The 16,369-nt window shown below is 39.7% G+C and overlaps 1 protein-coding gene across 3 annotated transcripts; it reads left to right on the top strand.

Annotated features, from left to right (window-relative positions):
• Window positions 1-1,521: 1,521 nt before the first annotated feature.
• On the top strand, window positions 1,522-8,673 carry bnip1b (BCL2 interacting protein 1b). 3 transcript variants are annotated; one of them, XM_014136717.3, is made up of 6 exons: window positions 1,522-1,658; window positions 1,907-1,999; window positions 2,097-2,188; window positions 2,287-2,391; window positions 2,739-2,857; window positions 7,024-8,673. In XM_014136717.3, exons 1-6 carry the CDS (start codon window positions 1,575-1,577, stop codon window positions 7,218-7,220), a joined length of 690 nt encoding a protein of 229 aa, XP_013992192.1. In that variant the 5' UTR covers window positions 1,522-1,574; the 3' UTR covers window positions 7,221-8,673. The 3 variants fall into 3 exon arrangements, with proteins under 3 accessions (XP_013992192.1, XP_082816350.1, XP_013992193.1); XM_082960224.1 differs by lacking the exon at window positions 7,024-8,673 and adding an exon at window positions 3,403-6,769; XM_014136718.3 differs by lacking the exon at window positions 1,907-1,999 and having other exon boundaries at window positions 1,523-1,658.
• The last annotated feature ends 7,696 nt before the right edge of the window (window positions 8,674-16,369 follow it).

Here is a 16,369-nt window from a genome sequence, read left to right on the forward strand (position 1 = left end):
ATAACATCAGCTAAATATGTGTACGTGACTAATACAATTTGAAGTAGGTGTAGATATTGCCACAGGCTACATTGGGCCATTTGGTAGGGTTGTCGGCACAGCTGGTCTCAAGCAAGTTGAAAGGACATATAGGCAAGTGAACAAGAATCAACTTTTCTAAATACCTAGACCGTTCAAGGGTAGGCAAAGACTGGAAGTAGTTATGTGGCATATCTAAGACTAGCGAATGTATTATCTTAATAAATGTATTAATTTATCTCGCTAGCCAGCCAGCTAACTAGGAAAAAGCTTAGGGTTAACAAACAGTGACATAAGTATAATGTAACAGCTTTACTAGCTTTATGGCGCATTCGTAACAACTCGGAACTGGGAAATCTCCGACTTCCTTTTTTTCAAAACTGGGAACTCGGGAATAAAACAAGCTTCCAAATGGATGTCCAACTCGGAATTCAAACTCAGGACTCTTTCTAGAGCTCCGACTTGAAGATCACTTACTGTACCAGTCAAAAGTTTGGACACACCTACTCAAGCAAGGGTTTTTCTTTATTTGGACTATTTTCTACATTGTGGAATAATAGTGAAGACATCAAAACTATGAAATAACACACATGGAATCATTTACAGTAGTAACAGAAAAGTAATTAAACAAATCAGAATATATTTTTTATATTTGAGATTATTAAAAGTAGCCACCCTTTGCCTTGACAGCTTTGCACACTCTTGGCATTCTCTCAACCAGCTTCAGGAGGTAGTCACCTGGAATGCATTTCAAATTTGAGATTTTTGGTTCCAACCGCCATGTCTTTGTGAGATGCAGAGTAGGTGAACGGATCATCTCCGCATCTTGAAGGGAGTTGGCTACTTTTAATAATCTCAAATATAAAAATATATTCTGATTTGTTTAATTACTTTTCTGTTACTACATGCTTCCATATGTGTTATTTCATAGTGTTGATGTCTTCACTATTATTCTACAATGTAGAAAATAGTAAAAATAAAGAAAAACCCTTGAATGAGTAGGTGTGTCCAAACTTTTGACTGGTACTGTACGTCATGATTTGACCTATTTTTCTGAATTCCCAGTTGTTTTGAACACAGCATTACTGTCAGTGTTAGCAGGTCGGGTAACACATTAGTGGCAGAAATATGTATCATGCAAATCATTTGTTGTTGTGAGAGCCAAGTATGTTAATAAAGACACGTGAGGCTGCTGAAAACGTTTGTTGAAACGACAGTGTCAGTAGTTTGTTTAGGATGACGCCAAAGATAGGCTAATTACATGGGAGTACCCTACCTGAAACACTGGCCTATAGAACAATTTTAATAGGATCACTGTGTCTAGTTTTCTAACGTTATTTGTGATCACTCAAATAAGTACCTTTTCATATATAGGCTATGCACTATATTATGCTATATGTATGCTATATATTATTTATTAGATGTGTCCATTAGTTATTTTGTCCGATGTATAGTGAATGAACACGGTCAACGTTTTCATAAAACAACGCGCTTCAAGCATCGCGCGCTTTTTGGATTAGTGGTTTAGTTGACGTACAACAACAACAACAACAGAAATGGCGTCTTCCCAGGATGTCCACGTCCGTATTTGTGGACAAGAAATAATCAAATATGATCTCGAAATTAAAGCTCTCATTCAGGTACCTCCATCTTAACAACTTTGAACTTATTTTATGTATTAGGTTTACCTTGTGTCATTTCAATTTGCGGTTGTGAGCCAAGATGGCCAAGTGTACATTTGGCCAGCTGTCTAATCTAGGTCATTTTGGCTGGCTAGCTAACTAGCTAAATGCGGAGAGCAAGCGATGCAATATAGCCTGTTTCACGAATGTGGATTATATTGAATGGACAGTTACATAAAAAAAACATACTATATTCTCTTGATTAGGACATTAGAGAATGTCCGGGGCCACAAAGTGTGCTGATGGATTTCAACTCCAAAGTAAAAGAGAAATTAAATCAACTGCGACTGAGAATCCAGGTAGTTATGTAAATCAATGCTAATTTAGTTTAGATCGCATTTATTGTGATTAGCTAGCTAGGAAAAACTCATCTGAACTATACATTTACATTCACAGAATATGGAACAAATGGCTAAGGAACAAGACAGAGAGACAGACAAACAAGCCATCCTGAGTGAGACAGAGAGTCATCGCAGACAGAATCTGAGGTGAGAGATTGGGATCCAGATTCCTATTTAACATGCCATTGACCTCACGCCTTTTGGAATTCCCTGACTGAATATTTTCATAATATGTCCATCTACAGTAACCAGACAGCTTGGAGGAAGGCAAACTTGGCATGTAAACTGTCCATTGACAACCTTGAGAAAGATCAACTTCTGAATGGTGGAGACTCAACTGTGAGACAGCGGTGAGTTGTGCTCTTCTCATCAAGCACAGCAGTTAGCTATTTTATTAATGCTCTATGTCCAGTTTCTTATTCCTACAATCATTATTCTTCACAGCCTGAAAAATCACATTTTCAACACACCCTAATGTACAGGCTGAAAGATGCCTCTCTAACAGGGTGACAGGGACGGAAAGTTGAGATTGCATTGAATTTAGTTCTAGTGTGTCATCCCCTCTCTCTGTGTGTGTGTGTGTGTGTGTGTGTGTGTGTGTGTGTGTGTGTGTGTGTGTGTGTGTGTGTGTGTGTGTGTGTGTGTGTGTGTGTGTGTGTGTGTGTGTGTGTGTGTGTGTGTGTGTGTGTGTTCTCAGGAAGGCAACTAAGGAGAGTCTGGTCCAGACGTCTGGTGACATCACAGAGAGCCTGATGAGCATCAGTCGTATGATGGCCCAGTCGGTCTCTCAGATCGAGGAGACCATCGGCACTCTGGGTAAGAGACTACTCATTCAGGAAGGGAGAACAGTCACGAAATGGGTGCCAGTGGTTAGGGCTTGAAGACAAATATAAGATACGATAACTTTGTCCATTCACAAGAAGAATAAAAAAGTTAGCATACAAAATACACAATCAATACACTATAATACAAAAAATGCAATACAAAAATGGCTGGAAAGTGAGAACACATTCACATAGCCTAGTCCCTTTGGCATACTGTCCTCAGTGTCCCTGGGTGGTTCCAGACTTCGTCCATTAGGCTACAACACTTTGCATTTCCAGCACCTATTCTAATTCATGCAAGCCACTCTCTTATTAAGCTACGATAAATTACTGTAAAACTTTAATTAAACGCTGAGTCTCAGGCAACGGCACACATTTCAGCTAATAAACGCCGGTTTCAAATAAATGTATTATAAATTACTTGTTTACGAGGTTACTATGAATTAACATGAATTGTTTCCGAGGTTTAATCTTTGATTTGTTACATTGCCATAATTTGAGTCACTACTGAATTATTGAATCTGTTTTTATTGGCAGTAAGAAACTGCTAGCTAAGTGGCAAGCACAAAACAGAACTTCGGGGGTACAGACCCCCAGAAATCGGCAGATCGCCCTCTAGCGGCGAAGGTAAGAATCGCCGAAAATGCAGTCGAGGAGAATATTTTTTTTCCATCGAGGCCTTTTTGCCTTTATACAGATTACAACTTTTCATTTCCGACTAATTGAAAATGAAACTTTGTTTAAAGTATCACCCTTTCTTAAACAAGCCATACAAAGCTGGTTACAATTTCATCCTCCAGAAAAGATAGAACAAATATTATGGTAAACTTTTTAAATTATATGAACAAAAAATATTCAATTTTATTTGGAATGGCAAGCCAGACAAAATTAAAAGGGCCTATTTATATAACGAATATGAATTTGTGGGGCAGAAATTATTAAAGCATTAGACCTCTCACTAAAAGGCATCAGTCATACAAAAGTAATATTTAAATCCGAAATGGTTCTTTAGTAAATTGGTAGGAATGTCTCACCCCATGTTCAAGAATTGCCTTTTTCCCTTTATTCAGATTACAACTTCTCACTTTCGGTTGTTTGAAAACGGAATCATCTCCAAAATATAGTTCTTTTTTAAACAAGCCTTAGAAAGTTGGTTGCAATTTTAGTTTAATCCACCTGAAAAAAACTGAACAAATATTACAAATATTGTGGTTAAACTCAAATATACTAATTGATAAAAATAACTTTTTCGATAAAAATTATTTTTTTAAAGGATCATTTTTGTAAAGTATATCATAAATAGGACTGCTGGAGTTATGTCACATATGCAGCTAACACAGACATATAGAATTGTCTGCTCTACCCAAAATTACAACCTAGCATTACCACAAAAAAGGAAGAGGCAAGTGGAAGAGCGAAAAAGTAAGGAACTTGTCTGTCGGCCCTGCTTAAAGACCATAAATGGTTAAAGAAAATTGTGATAAATAAAAACATATACCAATTTAATTTAAGGACCAAAAAGTTGACAGCTGTGGCATATAAATTGCAAAATAGTTGGGAAGAGATTTTCGATGTACCTATTCCATGGCACATGGTTTATGAATTGACACGCAAAACAATGCCGGATTCAAAACTTCACATTTTTCAATTTAAATGATTATACAACATTTTTGTAATGAATAGAATGTTATATCATTTATTTATTTTGGTACTGTCCATATGTAGCTTGTTTTTGGTCACAGGTCCAAGAATGGCAACATTTGCCTAGAACTAATGCTGCAGATAGCAATACTGGGTGATTTGAAAAGTCATAGTCAATCAATCTATAATATAATAATTATTTTAGCAAAGAATTTGTATAAGCTATGAGAATAGAAAGGTTTAGTACTTCTGTGAAGCATCACAGCACAGTTGAAACATATATGGCAAATATAAATCCAAAATGGATGGTGTTAAGAGATAGATGGGAGGGGTTGAATGGAGCTGAAGAGTGGGACTAATAACAAGATAACCAATGTAAAACATACGGGGTCTTTAAAATGTATATAGGTTCAGAAATGTTAAATAGCACAGTTACAAATAGAAATCAAACTGGATGGACATCAGAAATAGAGGAAGGACTAAAAACAAACAAAATATAACTATTGTAAAATAGATTGTGTCTGTAAAATGTGTATAAACTGAAGGTAGAAGCCTAAGTGTTATTGTTTATTAGTTTACTCCAATTGGGGGAGGGGTGGTAGGGTTTCCAGGGAATAATGAAGGTAGATAAAAAAAAAAGTCTATGTATGTATGAATGTTTATGTGTGTGTATGTATGTACAGTTGAAGTCAGAAGTTTACATACACTTAGGTTGGAGTCATTAAAACTAGTTTTTCAACCACTCCACAAATTTCTTGTTAACAAACAATAGTTTTGGCAAGTCTGTTAGGACATCTACTTTGTGCATGACAAGTAATTTTTCCAACAATTGTTTACAGATAGATTATTTCACTTATAATTCACTGTATCACAATTCCATTGGGTCAGAAGTTTACATACACTAAGTTGACTCTGCCTTTAAACACCTTGTAAAAAAAAAAATTAAATTATGTCATGGCTTTAGAAGCTTCTGATAGGCTAATTGACATCATTTGAGTCAAACTCAGTGCCTCTTTGCTTGACATCATGGGAAAATCCAAAATCAGGCCAGACCCCAGAAAAAAAATGGTGGACCTCCACAAGTCTGGTTCATCCTTGGGAGCAATTTCCAAACGCCTGAAGGTACCCCGTTCATCTGTACAAACAATAGTATGCAAGTATAAACACCATGGGACCAGGCAGCCGTCATACCGCTCAAGAAGGAGACGTGTTCTGTCTCCTAGAGATGAACGTACTTTGGTGCGAAAAGTGCAAATTAATCCCAGAACAACAGCAAATGACGTGAAGATGCTGGAGGAAACGGGTACAAAAGTATCTATATCCACAGTAAAATGAGTCCTATATTGACATAACCTGAAAGGCCGCTCAGCAAGGAAGAAGCCACTGCTCCAAAACCGCCATAAAAAAGCCAGACTACGGTTTGCAACTGCACATGGGGACAAAGATCGTACTTTTTGGAGAAATGTCCTCTGGTCTGATGAAACAAAAATAGAACTGTTTGGCCATAATGACCATTGTTATGTTTGGAGGAAAAAGGGGGAGGCTTGCAAGCCGAAGAACAGCATCCCAACCGTGAAGCACGGGGGTGGCAGCATCATGTTTTGGGGGTGCTTTGCTGCAGGAGGGACTGGTGCACTTCACAAAATAGATGGCATCATGAGGGAGGAAAATTATGTGGATACATTGAAGCAACATCTCAACACATCAGTCAGGAAGTTAAAGCTTGGTCACAAATGGGTCTTCCAAATGGACAATGACCCCAAGCATACTTCCAAAGTTGTGGCAAAATGGCTTAAGGACCATAAAGTCAAGGTATTGGAGTGGCCATCACAAAGCCCTGACCTCAATCCCATAGAACATTTGTGGGCAGAACTGAAAGCGTGTTCGAGCAAGGAGGCCTACAAACCTGACTCAGTTACTCCAGCTCTGTCAGGAGGAATGGGCCAAAATTCACCCAACTTATTGTGGGAAGCTAAAAAAGCCTATGGATACTATGTGATTAGAAAGGTTCAAAATTCATGTAAAACATCACAGCACAATTTGAAAATATATGGCACATGGAAACCAAACGAGGGTGGTCTATGTTGATGGGCGGAGAGTGCCTAAGGGGTGGGATTAAAGAGTTTGTTTGATAATGTATTATGTGATTGCTTTATATAAAAGTACCATGTATGTAGCAGAAAAGCTGTAAAAATGTGCGCTGTAAAAATAAAGATGTACTCCGAAGAGGTGGATGAATTAATAAAACAATAAATAAACGTGACGCAGTGTGTAAACGATAACACATTACTGCAGGAAATGTATTAATATGCTGGAAGTGAATGCTGGAATGAAACAATTAACTATACAAATGAGCAAAAGCTGTGTGCATTAAGGAAATAGACGCCTGGCTCAAATAAGAACCTGTTGTGTTCAGTGATTTCAGCAAATAAACGCCCGAGCTGTTATTGACATTTTACAGTAGTCATGTTTTGTAGAAATGCACATTCACTCATACAGTACTTGTCCTCTATGTAGCTACATCTTCAAGAACAGTCCTGGAAACGGATGAAGAGTTCAAATCCATGACAGGAACCATACATTTGGGAAGGAAACTGATCTCGAAGTATAATCGACGAGAATTGACTGACAAACTACTAATCTTTCTAGCAGTAGCTTTGTTTTTAGCAACTGTCTTGTACATTTTGAAAAAAAGGCTGTTCCCATTCATTTAGAGGAAATTGTAAGCAATTGCCAGTTTTTTTTTGTCCTTTGATATTACTCCCCAAAACTACATCTGTAATGTCACTGCAGTCATGCTGCATTTCTAACCTTTCAATGCCTTTCTTGCCCTACTACAGCCTTGTGCCCTATTGTCTTGTGCATGGCCATTTTGCATCTTCAAAACTGTCTGTTTGACATGTATTATCTATCTATACCACAGAGGAATGACCTTTAATGGTAAACTCAATGAGATGACATTGCACCGCAGATGTTGAGATGAGCGTGATGAAATAGTCGAGAGTATCTTGAGCATGTGCACTTCACGCTGCTACGACGTGGTAGCTACAGGACCAAAACATAACTTTAGCCTCGCGCTTCAACGCTCTTAGTTGCGGAAATTGATCCACTGTGTGTTAACTTCGTGCATGCAACGTCATCTCGCTGAGTATTTACTGGCAGGAATACTTTTTTTTATTCCATTACCTTATTCTTACTGTATAGTATACCTCAAATGTACAACCTGGTGTTAGTCCATACAAGGAGGAAATGACAATGGTTACTGTACACCCGAAACAGAATAATAAAGTTTGGACGTAATATCTAAAAATTGTTTTTGGATAGAAAACATTACATATGGCCTAAACTCACCAAAGTGTGTGTAATTTGAATTATGACTCAACTGAAGCCGAGCGGGCGGGTTTTCCACTTTGACGCCTCGCTCAATTAAGTCTCCATTGTAAAGTTTTAATCGCTGGTGCTGTTAGTCACAACAAAAATGTGGCCAATTATTCACTTTTTTTGGAAGAGGTAGCACCATACATGGTAAATTAGACCAATTCATCCACTTATGGAAACATTGCAATCCTGCTAACAATAGTTCCTGTCCTTTCCACCCGTCTCGCTCTGCTTGCTCCACCTGGTTCTGGTAAGTTATTCGCATTAGTGTAGGATATTGAGTTTAGTTTTTCAACTTCAAAATGTATTGAATAAACAAATGTTTCCTGTGTCTGTTATTGCTTGGTAGCGGAAATAGCTTGCTTTCCATAAGACTTCGAGATAGTCTTACATTCCTCCAATACGTGTTCTACATATTACCAGTAGATGGCAGTAAGCAACCAAGGTATTATGGCCAGATTTGCCAGTTAAATGTCTTAAGGAGCGGACCCTTTTTTTCAATGTTTTACTTAAATTGACGTAACTCGGGCCCTGAAGCAAGGATATGCATTTTCTTGGTACCATGTAGGAATGTAACATAGTAACTTTTACCAAATCAAAGAAAAACATGTTTTGTACCATCATCTTTGAAATGCAAGAGAAAGGCCATAATGTATTATTCCAGCCCAGGTGGCCACTAGATGGCAGTGTATGTGCAAAGTTTTAGGCAATGAACCAATTGCATCTTAATTGTGTATGAAGACTGCCTAATTTGTTTAATAACTTTTGTTAAACTGCGCTCTCAAACAATAGCATGGTATTCTTTCACTGTAATAGCTACTGAAAGTTGGACAGTGCAGTTAAGCTTTGCCAATATCAGATGTCTGTCCTGGGAAATTGTTACTTACACCTCATGCTAATCGCATTAGCCCACGTTAGCTTGTGTACCTCAGGGGACCCACCGATCCTGAAAACTTTTTTTTTTTGGTATGGGAGTTTCAAAATAATATTTATAATTCGCTATGTGAGGCTTACTTAATTGACTAAGTTTTGTAATGTTTAGGTTGGCTGGAATGTTCCCACCTTTGGAAATATATTTAGATTGTTAGGGCATCGAGTCCTGTCTCGTCATATAGATATTTGGAAATGGCTTGTCTAATTTGGCAGTCACAACGCTTTATTTTCACGCTGACATTTGAGCGGAGTCTGCCCTCCCTTCGCCTTCCTCTGGTGTTACGATGTAATTGACACTACAACTTTTGCGCAGTCAGTTTTGTTGACTGCTCCCACTTCAAAATTGTGCGTGTGTGTTACTTTTTTAACTAGTCTCAATTAGACAAATTGCACTCAAACAAGTAGCATTTTATTATACTGCTTATAAAATGTTCAATAAATGCAGTCAAAACAGCAAAGTATCTAAAAATGTTTAATGTCCAAAAGTACAGAAAAAAAAAGAGATGTATAAAATGGTTTCCTTGCATCAAGGCCTGTTATGCGTAGCTTAAGAAAAATCTAAATAAAAAAGGTTTAAATACAGACATTGAGTCAGAGTACAAACTTCATAAGAAATAAGTTGCCTTTTCAAGTACAGACCTTCATTTCCCGATAGTAAAAGTAAATGAAGTCATTCATTTGATTACAATTAGGTGATAGTACTGACACAGAAGTTGTCAGTACTGTCATACAAGCCAACTGTACAAAATGCATGTAAAAATGAGTGAGATAGCTGAGTTGTATTCATACCAGTTCAATGTGTTCAGTATGAAACATCTCTAAAGCTGGCATGGCGTGAGGTAGGTTCCTTGGAGTACTAATGAAGTTAGAACAAGCATTTGTGAAGTACTGCAGCTAACCATTTGCATCAAAAGCTAGTAAAATGTTGAACTGTCAGTGGCAAAATGTTCTGGCAAGACACTATGTAGTCATCCTGTGACAAACACTTTGTAGTTGAAAAACACATTGCAGTAGACACTATTTGATACATGCGTATTATCAAAGACCTCAGTGAGAATAGTCTAAGGCCCATAATATTTTAACCAAGAAATGATGGGTCTCATTGTTTTGTTACGAGACCAGAGGTTTGTCTTTGAGTGAACATACATAACCATGATTGCAGTCGTTACGAAGTTTCCTGATTGTGGTAGAAGCCCACTTGTTCCTTGTAACGAGTGATCATGCACAATGCATCATGTGCCAGAGATGGACTTCTCTTTGCAGAGTTGATGTGCAATTACGGAGTTGGAAGAGAACGTAAACCTGTCTTAGACCTACAAATGAAAATAATCCTTGTGGTTCACTTTTGTGCTGCAAATAAAAGTAGAAAAGAAATGTTTCCACAAAAACGTTGAGCTTGCAAAAGCACTAACCTCTATACACATGTTTTTCAGTAGTGACAGTATAAATAGGTAGAGCAAATGCAGTATTAGCTATTTTACAGAATGTAAAGCGTAGTATCAACGGGACAGTGTACTTTAATTATATTTACCTCATCTTCTGAATACCTAGAAATCTTTGACCTGGAGTCAGCCATCCAAGATGTGGGTGTTTAAGTATATTAGGAAATGTACTTTTAAGAGACATCATAGCATCTAGAAAAATCAATCGCTCGCGGTCTCAATACATTGTGTGTACCAAGTTAAGTGTCCAGCTAAAACTAGATTACAGCCACAATTAAGAAATGGAAAACTTTCTGCAAGAATCCTTGCTATGACAAGCACTCGTACATCTTCACTGAACTAATATTGATAACTGGCTCTTTATAAAAATGGTCATACTGTAAATTGTATATGCCTATTTACTTTTAAAAGGAATCAAATGAAAGCCATTTTACAATACAATGTTTTGCATTGCACCTGTAATTAACAAATCAAAAAGGAACTACTGAAAAACAAGTGCATGTCTCAAATCTACATTTGACCACACATACCCTGTCACCTTCACAATTTAGGAGAGTATGAATTGAGCATGGTACAGGACCATTACTCTTCCTTTCTGTCATTGTTTGTAACCACTGACGTTATCAGTAGTAGGGCTGTTTGAGGGGGAAAAGGGGTTAGAGGTTAGTGGCTGCTCTGTTGTGTGTCTACAGGCTAAAGACATTGCACTCAGTGTTTCACCCCTGGATGGCGGTATTGGGTGGGTGACTGGCCACAGCGAGCCCAAGGTCTGTGGCGTTGTCCAGGGGCTCCTGACTGAAACTCACAGAGGGGTGGAGGTAGCCCCCGTCTTAGGTTTCTTCTGTTCAATGTCTGGAAGGAAGAGCTGTCCAGCGGGAGGGACAGTGATGTGTTGGTGGTTATCTGAACGACCAAGGGAGCACGGGCTCAGGCTGTCACACAGGGCCCCCCAGTTCTGCTCACACTGCATCCTCACTCTCTGTGCTATGGCCGTCCTCACCTCCTCACCACAACCCAGCAGGATGTTCACCAGCTCCACATGAGTCCTGAGGTAGGAGGAAAAAAAATATATTTCTGAATGCAGACTACAGTAATTGCATTTCGGATCATGTGAAGTCTGGACCCTGGAAACCTACTGAGTTTAGCATGAAATGGAAAAAGGCCTTTTATGCTCACCCTTTGGGGAAGAGGTCCTGGAAGTGGATCATCTCCACCATGACGTTGATGTTCTCCTGGATGGCGGAACAAAGGTTGTGTTTGACGTAGCACTCTCTCTGCAGGTGGATTATCATCTCCTTCACTGCCAGGCACTTCCGGCTCACACAGCTGAACCGGTGCCTCAGGCTGTGGGCCATGCACTTCAGGGCATTCTTGATGAAGGACTTCCCCTACAGAGTTCAACATAACAGCTGACACGTCACCTCAGGGCTGGCACAATAATTGTATAATCATGTAACCTACAATAATGGACAAAAAGTCATACTACATTTGAGGGGTTCAACGTCATTTGAGTCGATATAGTTTACCCAATAGCAGTTTCATTCCTACATGAAGATGGTAAAGTAGGTAATCATTTTACGAGCAGAAGGTTCGGGAGGAGAATCTTAATTTCCAAAAGTTCCAAGCAGTCAAAACTGTTTGAGGCCGAACAGAGCTTTGGCGACACCCCTACTAATTACATACAGTTGAAGTCGGAAGCTTACAAACACTTAGGTTGGAGTCATTAAAACTCGTTTTTCAACCACTCCACAAATTTCTTGTTAACAACCTATAGTTTCGGCAAGTCGGTTAGGACATCTACTTCGTGCATGACAGGTAATTTTCCAACAATTGTTTACAGACAGATTATTTCACTTATAACTCACTTATCACAATTCCAGTGGGTCAGACGTTTACATACACTAAGTTGACTGTGCTTTTAAACAGCTTGGAAAATTCCAGAAAATGATGTCATGGCTTTAGAAGCTTCTGATATGCTAATTGACATAATTTGAGTCAATTGGAGGTGTACCTGTGTATGCATTTTAAGGCCTACCTTCAAACTGTGCCTCTGCTTGACATCAGAAAATCAAAAGAAAATCAGCCAAGACCTCAGAAAAATACATTTTAGACCTACACAAGTCTAGTTCATCCTTAGGAGCAATTTCCATACACCTGAAGGTACCACATTCATCTGTACTAACAATAGTACAGAAGTATAAACACCATGAGACCATGCAGCCATCATACCATTCAGGAAGGAGACATGTTCTGTCTCCTAGAGATGGTGCGAAAAGAGCAAATCAATCCCAGAACAGCAAAGGCCCTTGTGAAGATGCTGGAAGAAACGGGTACAAAGGCATCGATATAGGACTTGTTTTACTGTGGATATCGACAACCTGAAAGGCCGCACAGCAAAGAAGCCACTGCTCCAAAACCACCATAAAAAAGTCAGACTACGGTTTGCAATTGCACATGGGGACAGAGATCGTACTTTTTGGAGAAATGGCCTCTGGTCTGATGAAACAAATAGAAAGGTTTAGCCATAATGACCATCGTTATGTTTGGAGGAAAAGGGGAGGCTTGCAAGCCAAAGAACACCATCCCAACCGTGAAGCACGGGGTGGCAGCATCATGTTGTTTGGTGTGCTTTGCTGCAGGAGGGACAGGTGCATTTCACAAAATAGATGGGATAATAAGGAAAATTGTGGCTATATTGAAGCAACATCAAGACATCAGTCAGGAAATTAAAGCTTGGTCGCAAATGGGTCTTCCAAATGGACAATGACCCCAAGCATACTTCCAATGTTGTGGCAAAATGGCTTAAGGACCATAAAGTCAAGGTATTGGAGTGGCCATCACAAAGCCCTGATCTCAATCCCATAGAACATTTGTGAGCAGAACTGAAAGCGTGTGCGAGCAAGGAGGCGACTCAGTTACACCATCTGTCAGGAGGAATAGGCCAAAATTCACCCAACTTATTGTGCGAAGCTTGTGGAAGGCTACCAGAAACATTTCATCCAAGTTAAAGTTAAAGGCAATGCTACCAAATACTAATTGAGTGCATGTAAACTTCTGACCCACTGGGAATGTGATGAAAGAAATAAAAGCCGAAATAATTCTCCACTATTATTCTGACACTTCACATTCATAAAATAAAGTGGTGATCCTAATTCACCTAAGACAGGGAATTTTTTACTAGGATTAAATGTCAGGAATTGTAAAAACGGAGTTTAAATGTAATTGGCTAAGGAGTATGTAAACTTCCGACTTCAACTGCATGTTGTAGCTAATTTGCAAAGATGCATTATGATAAGCTCAATAGTTTTACAAAAATTCAATTGTTACACCAAATTCCAGAATAGTCACATCATAGGTGTCATTTTCCAAGTTGTTGTTCTATAACATACTAAACATGTTCATAAAGTTACATAAAGGATGTACTGCATGTAGGCTGCAGAACACTCTTAGCACCTGTTTTCTATCTAGAATCTTAAGAGGTTCTTCAGCTGTCCCCATAGGAGAACCCTTTGCTGAATGTAGAACCCTTTCTACAGCGGGTTCAACATCAACCCCAAAGGTATTTTTTTTTTTTTTTTTTTTTTTTTTTTTTTAAACGGGGGACAGACAAACTTTTGGACCCCTTTATCTGAGAGTGGAGAGCATTTGTGGAATAGATACTGGCACTCTGACAGCAGCACACTTCAGAAGGTTAGATCATATGTTTAGGAGAAGTGGAATACCTGGGAGTCAAACTTTCCAGCGTTGTGCAGAAATGTCACGCAGATCTCATGTAGGCCTTGTATTTCACAGGAGTTGTTGTTGAAGCATTCGAACATGCCACAGCCCACATCCCCAGCATTCACCAGACAGTGCTGGATCTCCGCTGATGGAGGGAACGTGTTACTTAATATGAGGGTGGCAAACATGTTTGTGGTCTCTTCAGAGACCAGTAGCTTGTTAATAATAATGCAACAGTCGATCTTGTGTCAATGTGCTGGTTCCTAGGGAATAATTGAAAAGTCCTCCAAATATGACTGCTGCTTTTTCAGTAAAGAATAATCCTCTTACGAAATATACAGCCAACTGTAGAGATGAAACACTTTAAATATGTGATCCTTAGTAGCCAACTAAAATACTTTCACAATATTATAGGATTAGACTAGTGCTGTCAGGACTGGTCCTGGTCTTTCTGCCGCCCTAGAGACAAAGAAAAATGCGTCCCTCCTATACAGTGGCGACACGTCATTCAGGGCCGGCACATTTTTTGCCCTCCCAAAAAAGGTGGGGCTTGCCTGTTTTGCATGTAATTTTGGTATTAATACATTTTATTAAAACAATTATTTCACCTTTATTTAACCAGGTTGGCCAGAACAAGTTCATTTACAACTGCAACCTGGCCAAGATGCCGCAAAGCAGCGTGGCAAACAGTCACATGGGATAAACAAAATGTAAACAAATAAACAAAATCTATATAGACTGTGTGCAAATGTAGTAAGATCAGGGAGGTAAGGCAATAAATAGGCCATAGTGGAAAATAATTACAATTTAGCAATTAAACACTGAAGTGATAGATGTGCAAGTAGAGATACTGGGGTGCGAAAGACCAAGAAGATAAACAATATGGGGGATGAGGTAGTTGGGTGTGCCATTTACAGATGGGCTGTGTTTTTGCAATTCGTTCCATGTCATTGGCAGTAGATAACTGGAAGGAAAGGCAGCCAAAGGAGGAATTGGCTTTGGGGATGACCATTGAAATATACCTGCTGGTGCGTGTGCTACGGGTGGGTGTTGCTATGGTGACCAGTGAGCTGCGATAAGGCAGAGCTTTACCTGGCAAAGACTTATAGATGACCTGGAGCCAGTGGGTTTGACGACGAATATGTAGCGAGGGCCAGCCAACGAGAGCACACAGGTCGAAGTGGTGGGTAGTATATGGGGCTTTGGTGACAAAGCAGATGGCACTGGGATAGACTACATACAATTTGCTGAGTAGAGTGTTGGAGGCTATTTTGTAAATTACATCGCCAAAGTCATGTATCGGTAGGATAGTCAGTTTTACGAGGGTATGTTTGACAGCATGAGTGTAGGAGGCTTTGTTGTGAAATAGGAAGCCGATTCTAGATTTAATTTTGGATTGGAGATGCTATGAGAGTCTGGAAGGAGTGTTTACAGTCTAACCAGACACCTAGGTATTTGTAGTTGTCCACATATTAAAGTCAGAACCGTCCAGAGTAGTGATGCTAGTCAGGCAGGCAGCAATCGGTTGAAGAGCATGCATTTAGTTTTACTTGCATTTAAGAGCAGTTGGAGGCCACGGAAGGAGTGTTGTATGGCATTGAAGCTAGTTTGGAGGTTTGTAAACAGTGTCCAAAGGGCCAGATGTATACAGAACGGTGTCGTCTGCGTAGAGGTGGATCAGAGAACCACCAGCAGCAAGAGCGACATTGATATACAGAGAAAAGAGTCGGCCCGAGAATTGAACCCTGTAGCACCCCCATAGAGAATGCCAGAGGTCCAGACAACAGGCCCTCCGATTTCACACTGAACTCTGTCTGAGAAGTAGTTGGTGAACCAGGGGAGGCAGTCATTTGAGAAACCAAGGCTATTCAGTCTGCCGATAAGAATGCAGTGATTGACAGTGTCGAAAGCCTTGGCCAGGTCGATGAAGACAGCTGCACAGTAAGTACGGTCTTTTATCGATGGCGGTTATGATTTCCTTTAGGACCTTGAGCGTGGCTGAGGTGCACCCATGACCAGCTCAGAAACCAGATTGCATAGTGGAGAAGGTACGGTGGGATTCGAAATGGTCGGTGATCTGTTAACTTGGTTTCGAAGATTTTAGAAAGACAGGGCAGGATAGATTTAGGTATATAACAGTGGGCCTAGAGTGTCTCCCCTTTGAAGAGGGGAATGCCCACGGCAGCTTTCTAATTTTTGGGGATCTCAGACGATATGAAAGAGGTCAAGTTGCTGTAGGGGGTGCAGAGCTGTTGGCCGGGGTAGGGGTAGCAAGTATGGCCAGCCGTAGAAAAATGCTTATTGAAATGATCGATTATCGTAGAGTTATCAGTGGTGACAGTGTCTCCTAGCCTCAGTGCAGTGGGCAGCTGGGAGGAGGTGCCCTTATT

Source organism: Salmo salar, chromosome 13 (genome assembly GCF_965601325.2).
Source record: "Salmo salar chromosome 13, fSalSal1, whole genome shotgun sequence".
NCBI classification, from domain to species: domain Eukaryota; kingdom Metazoa; phylum Chordata; class Actinopteri; order Salmoniformes; family Salmonidae; genus Salmo; species Salmo salar.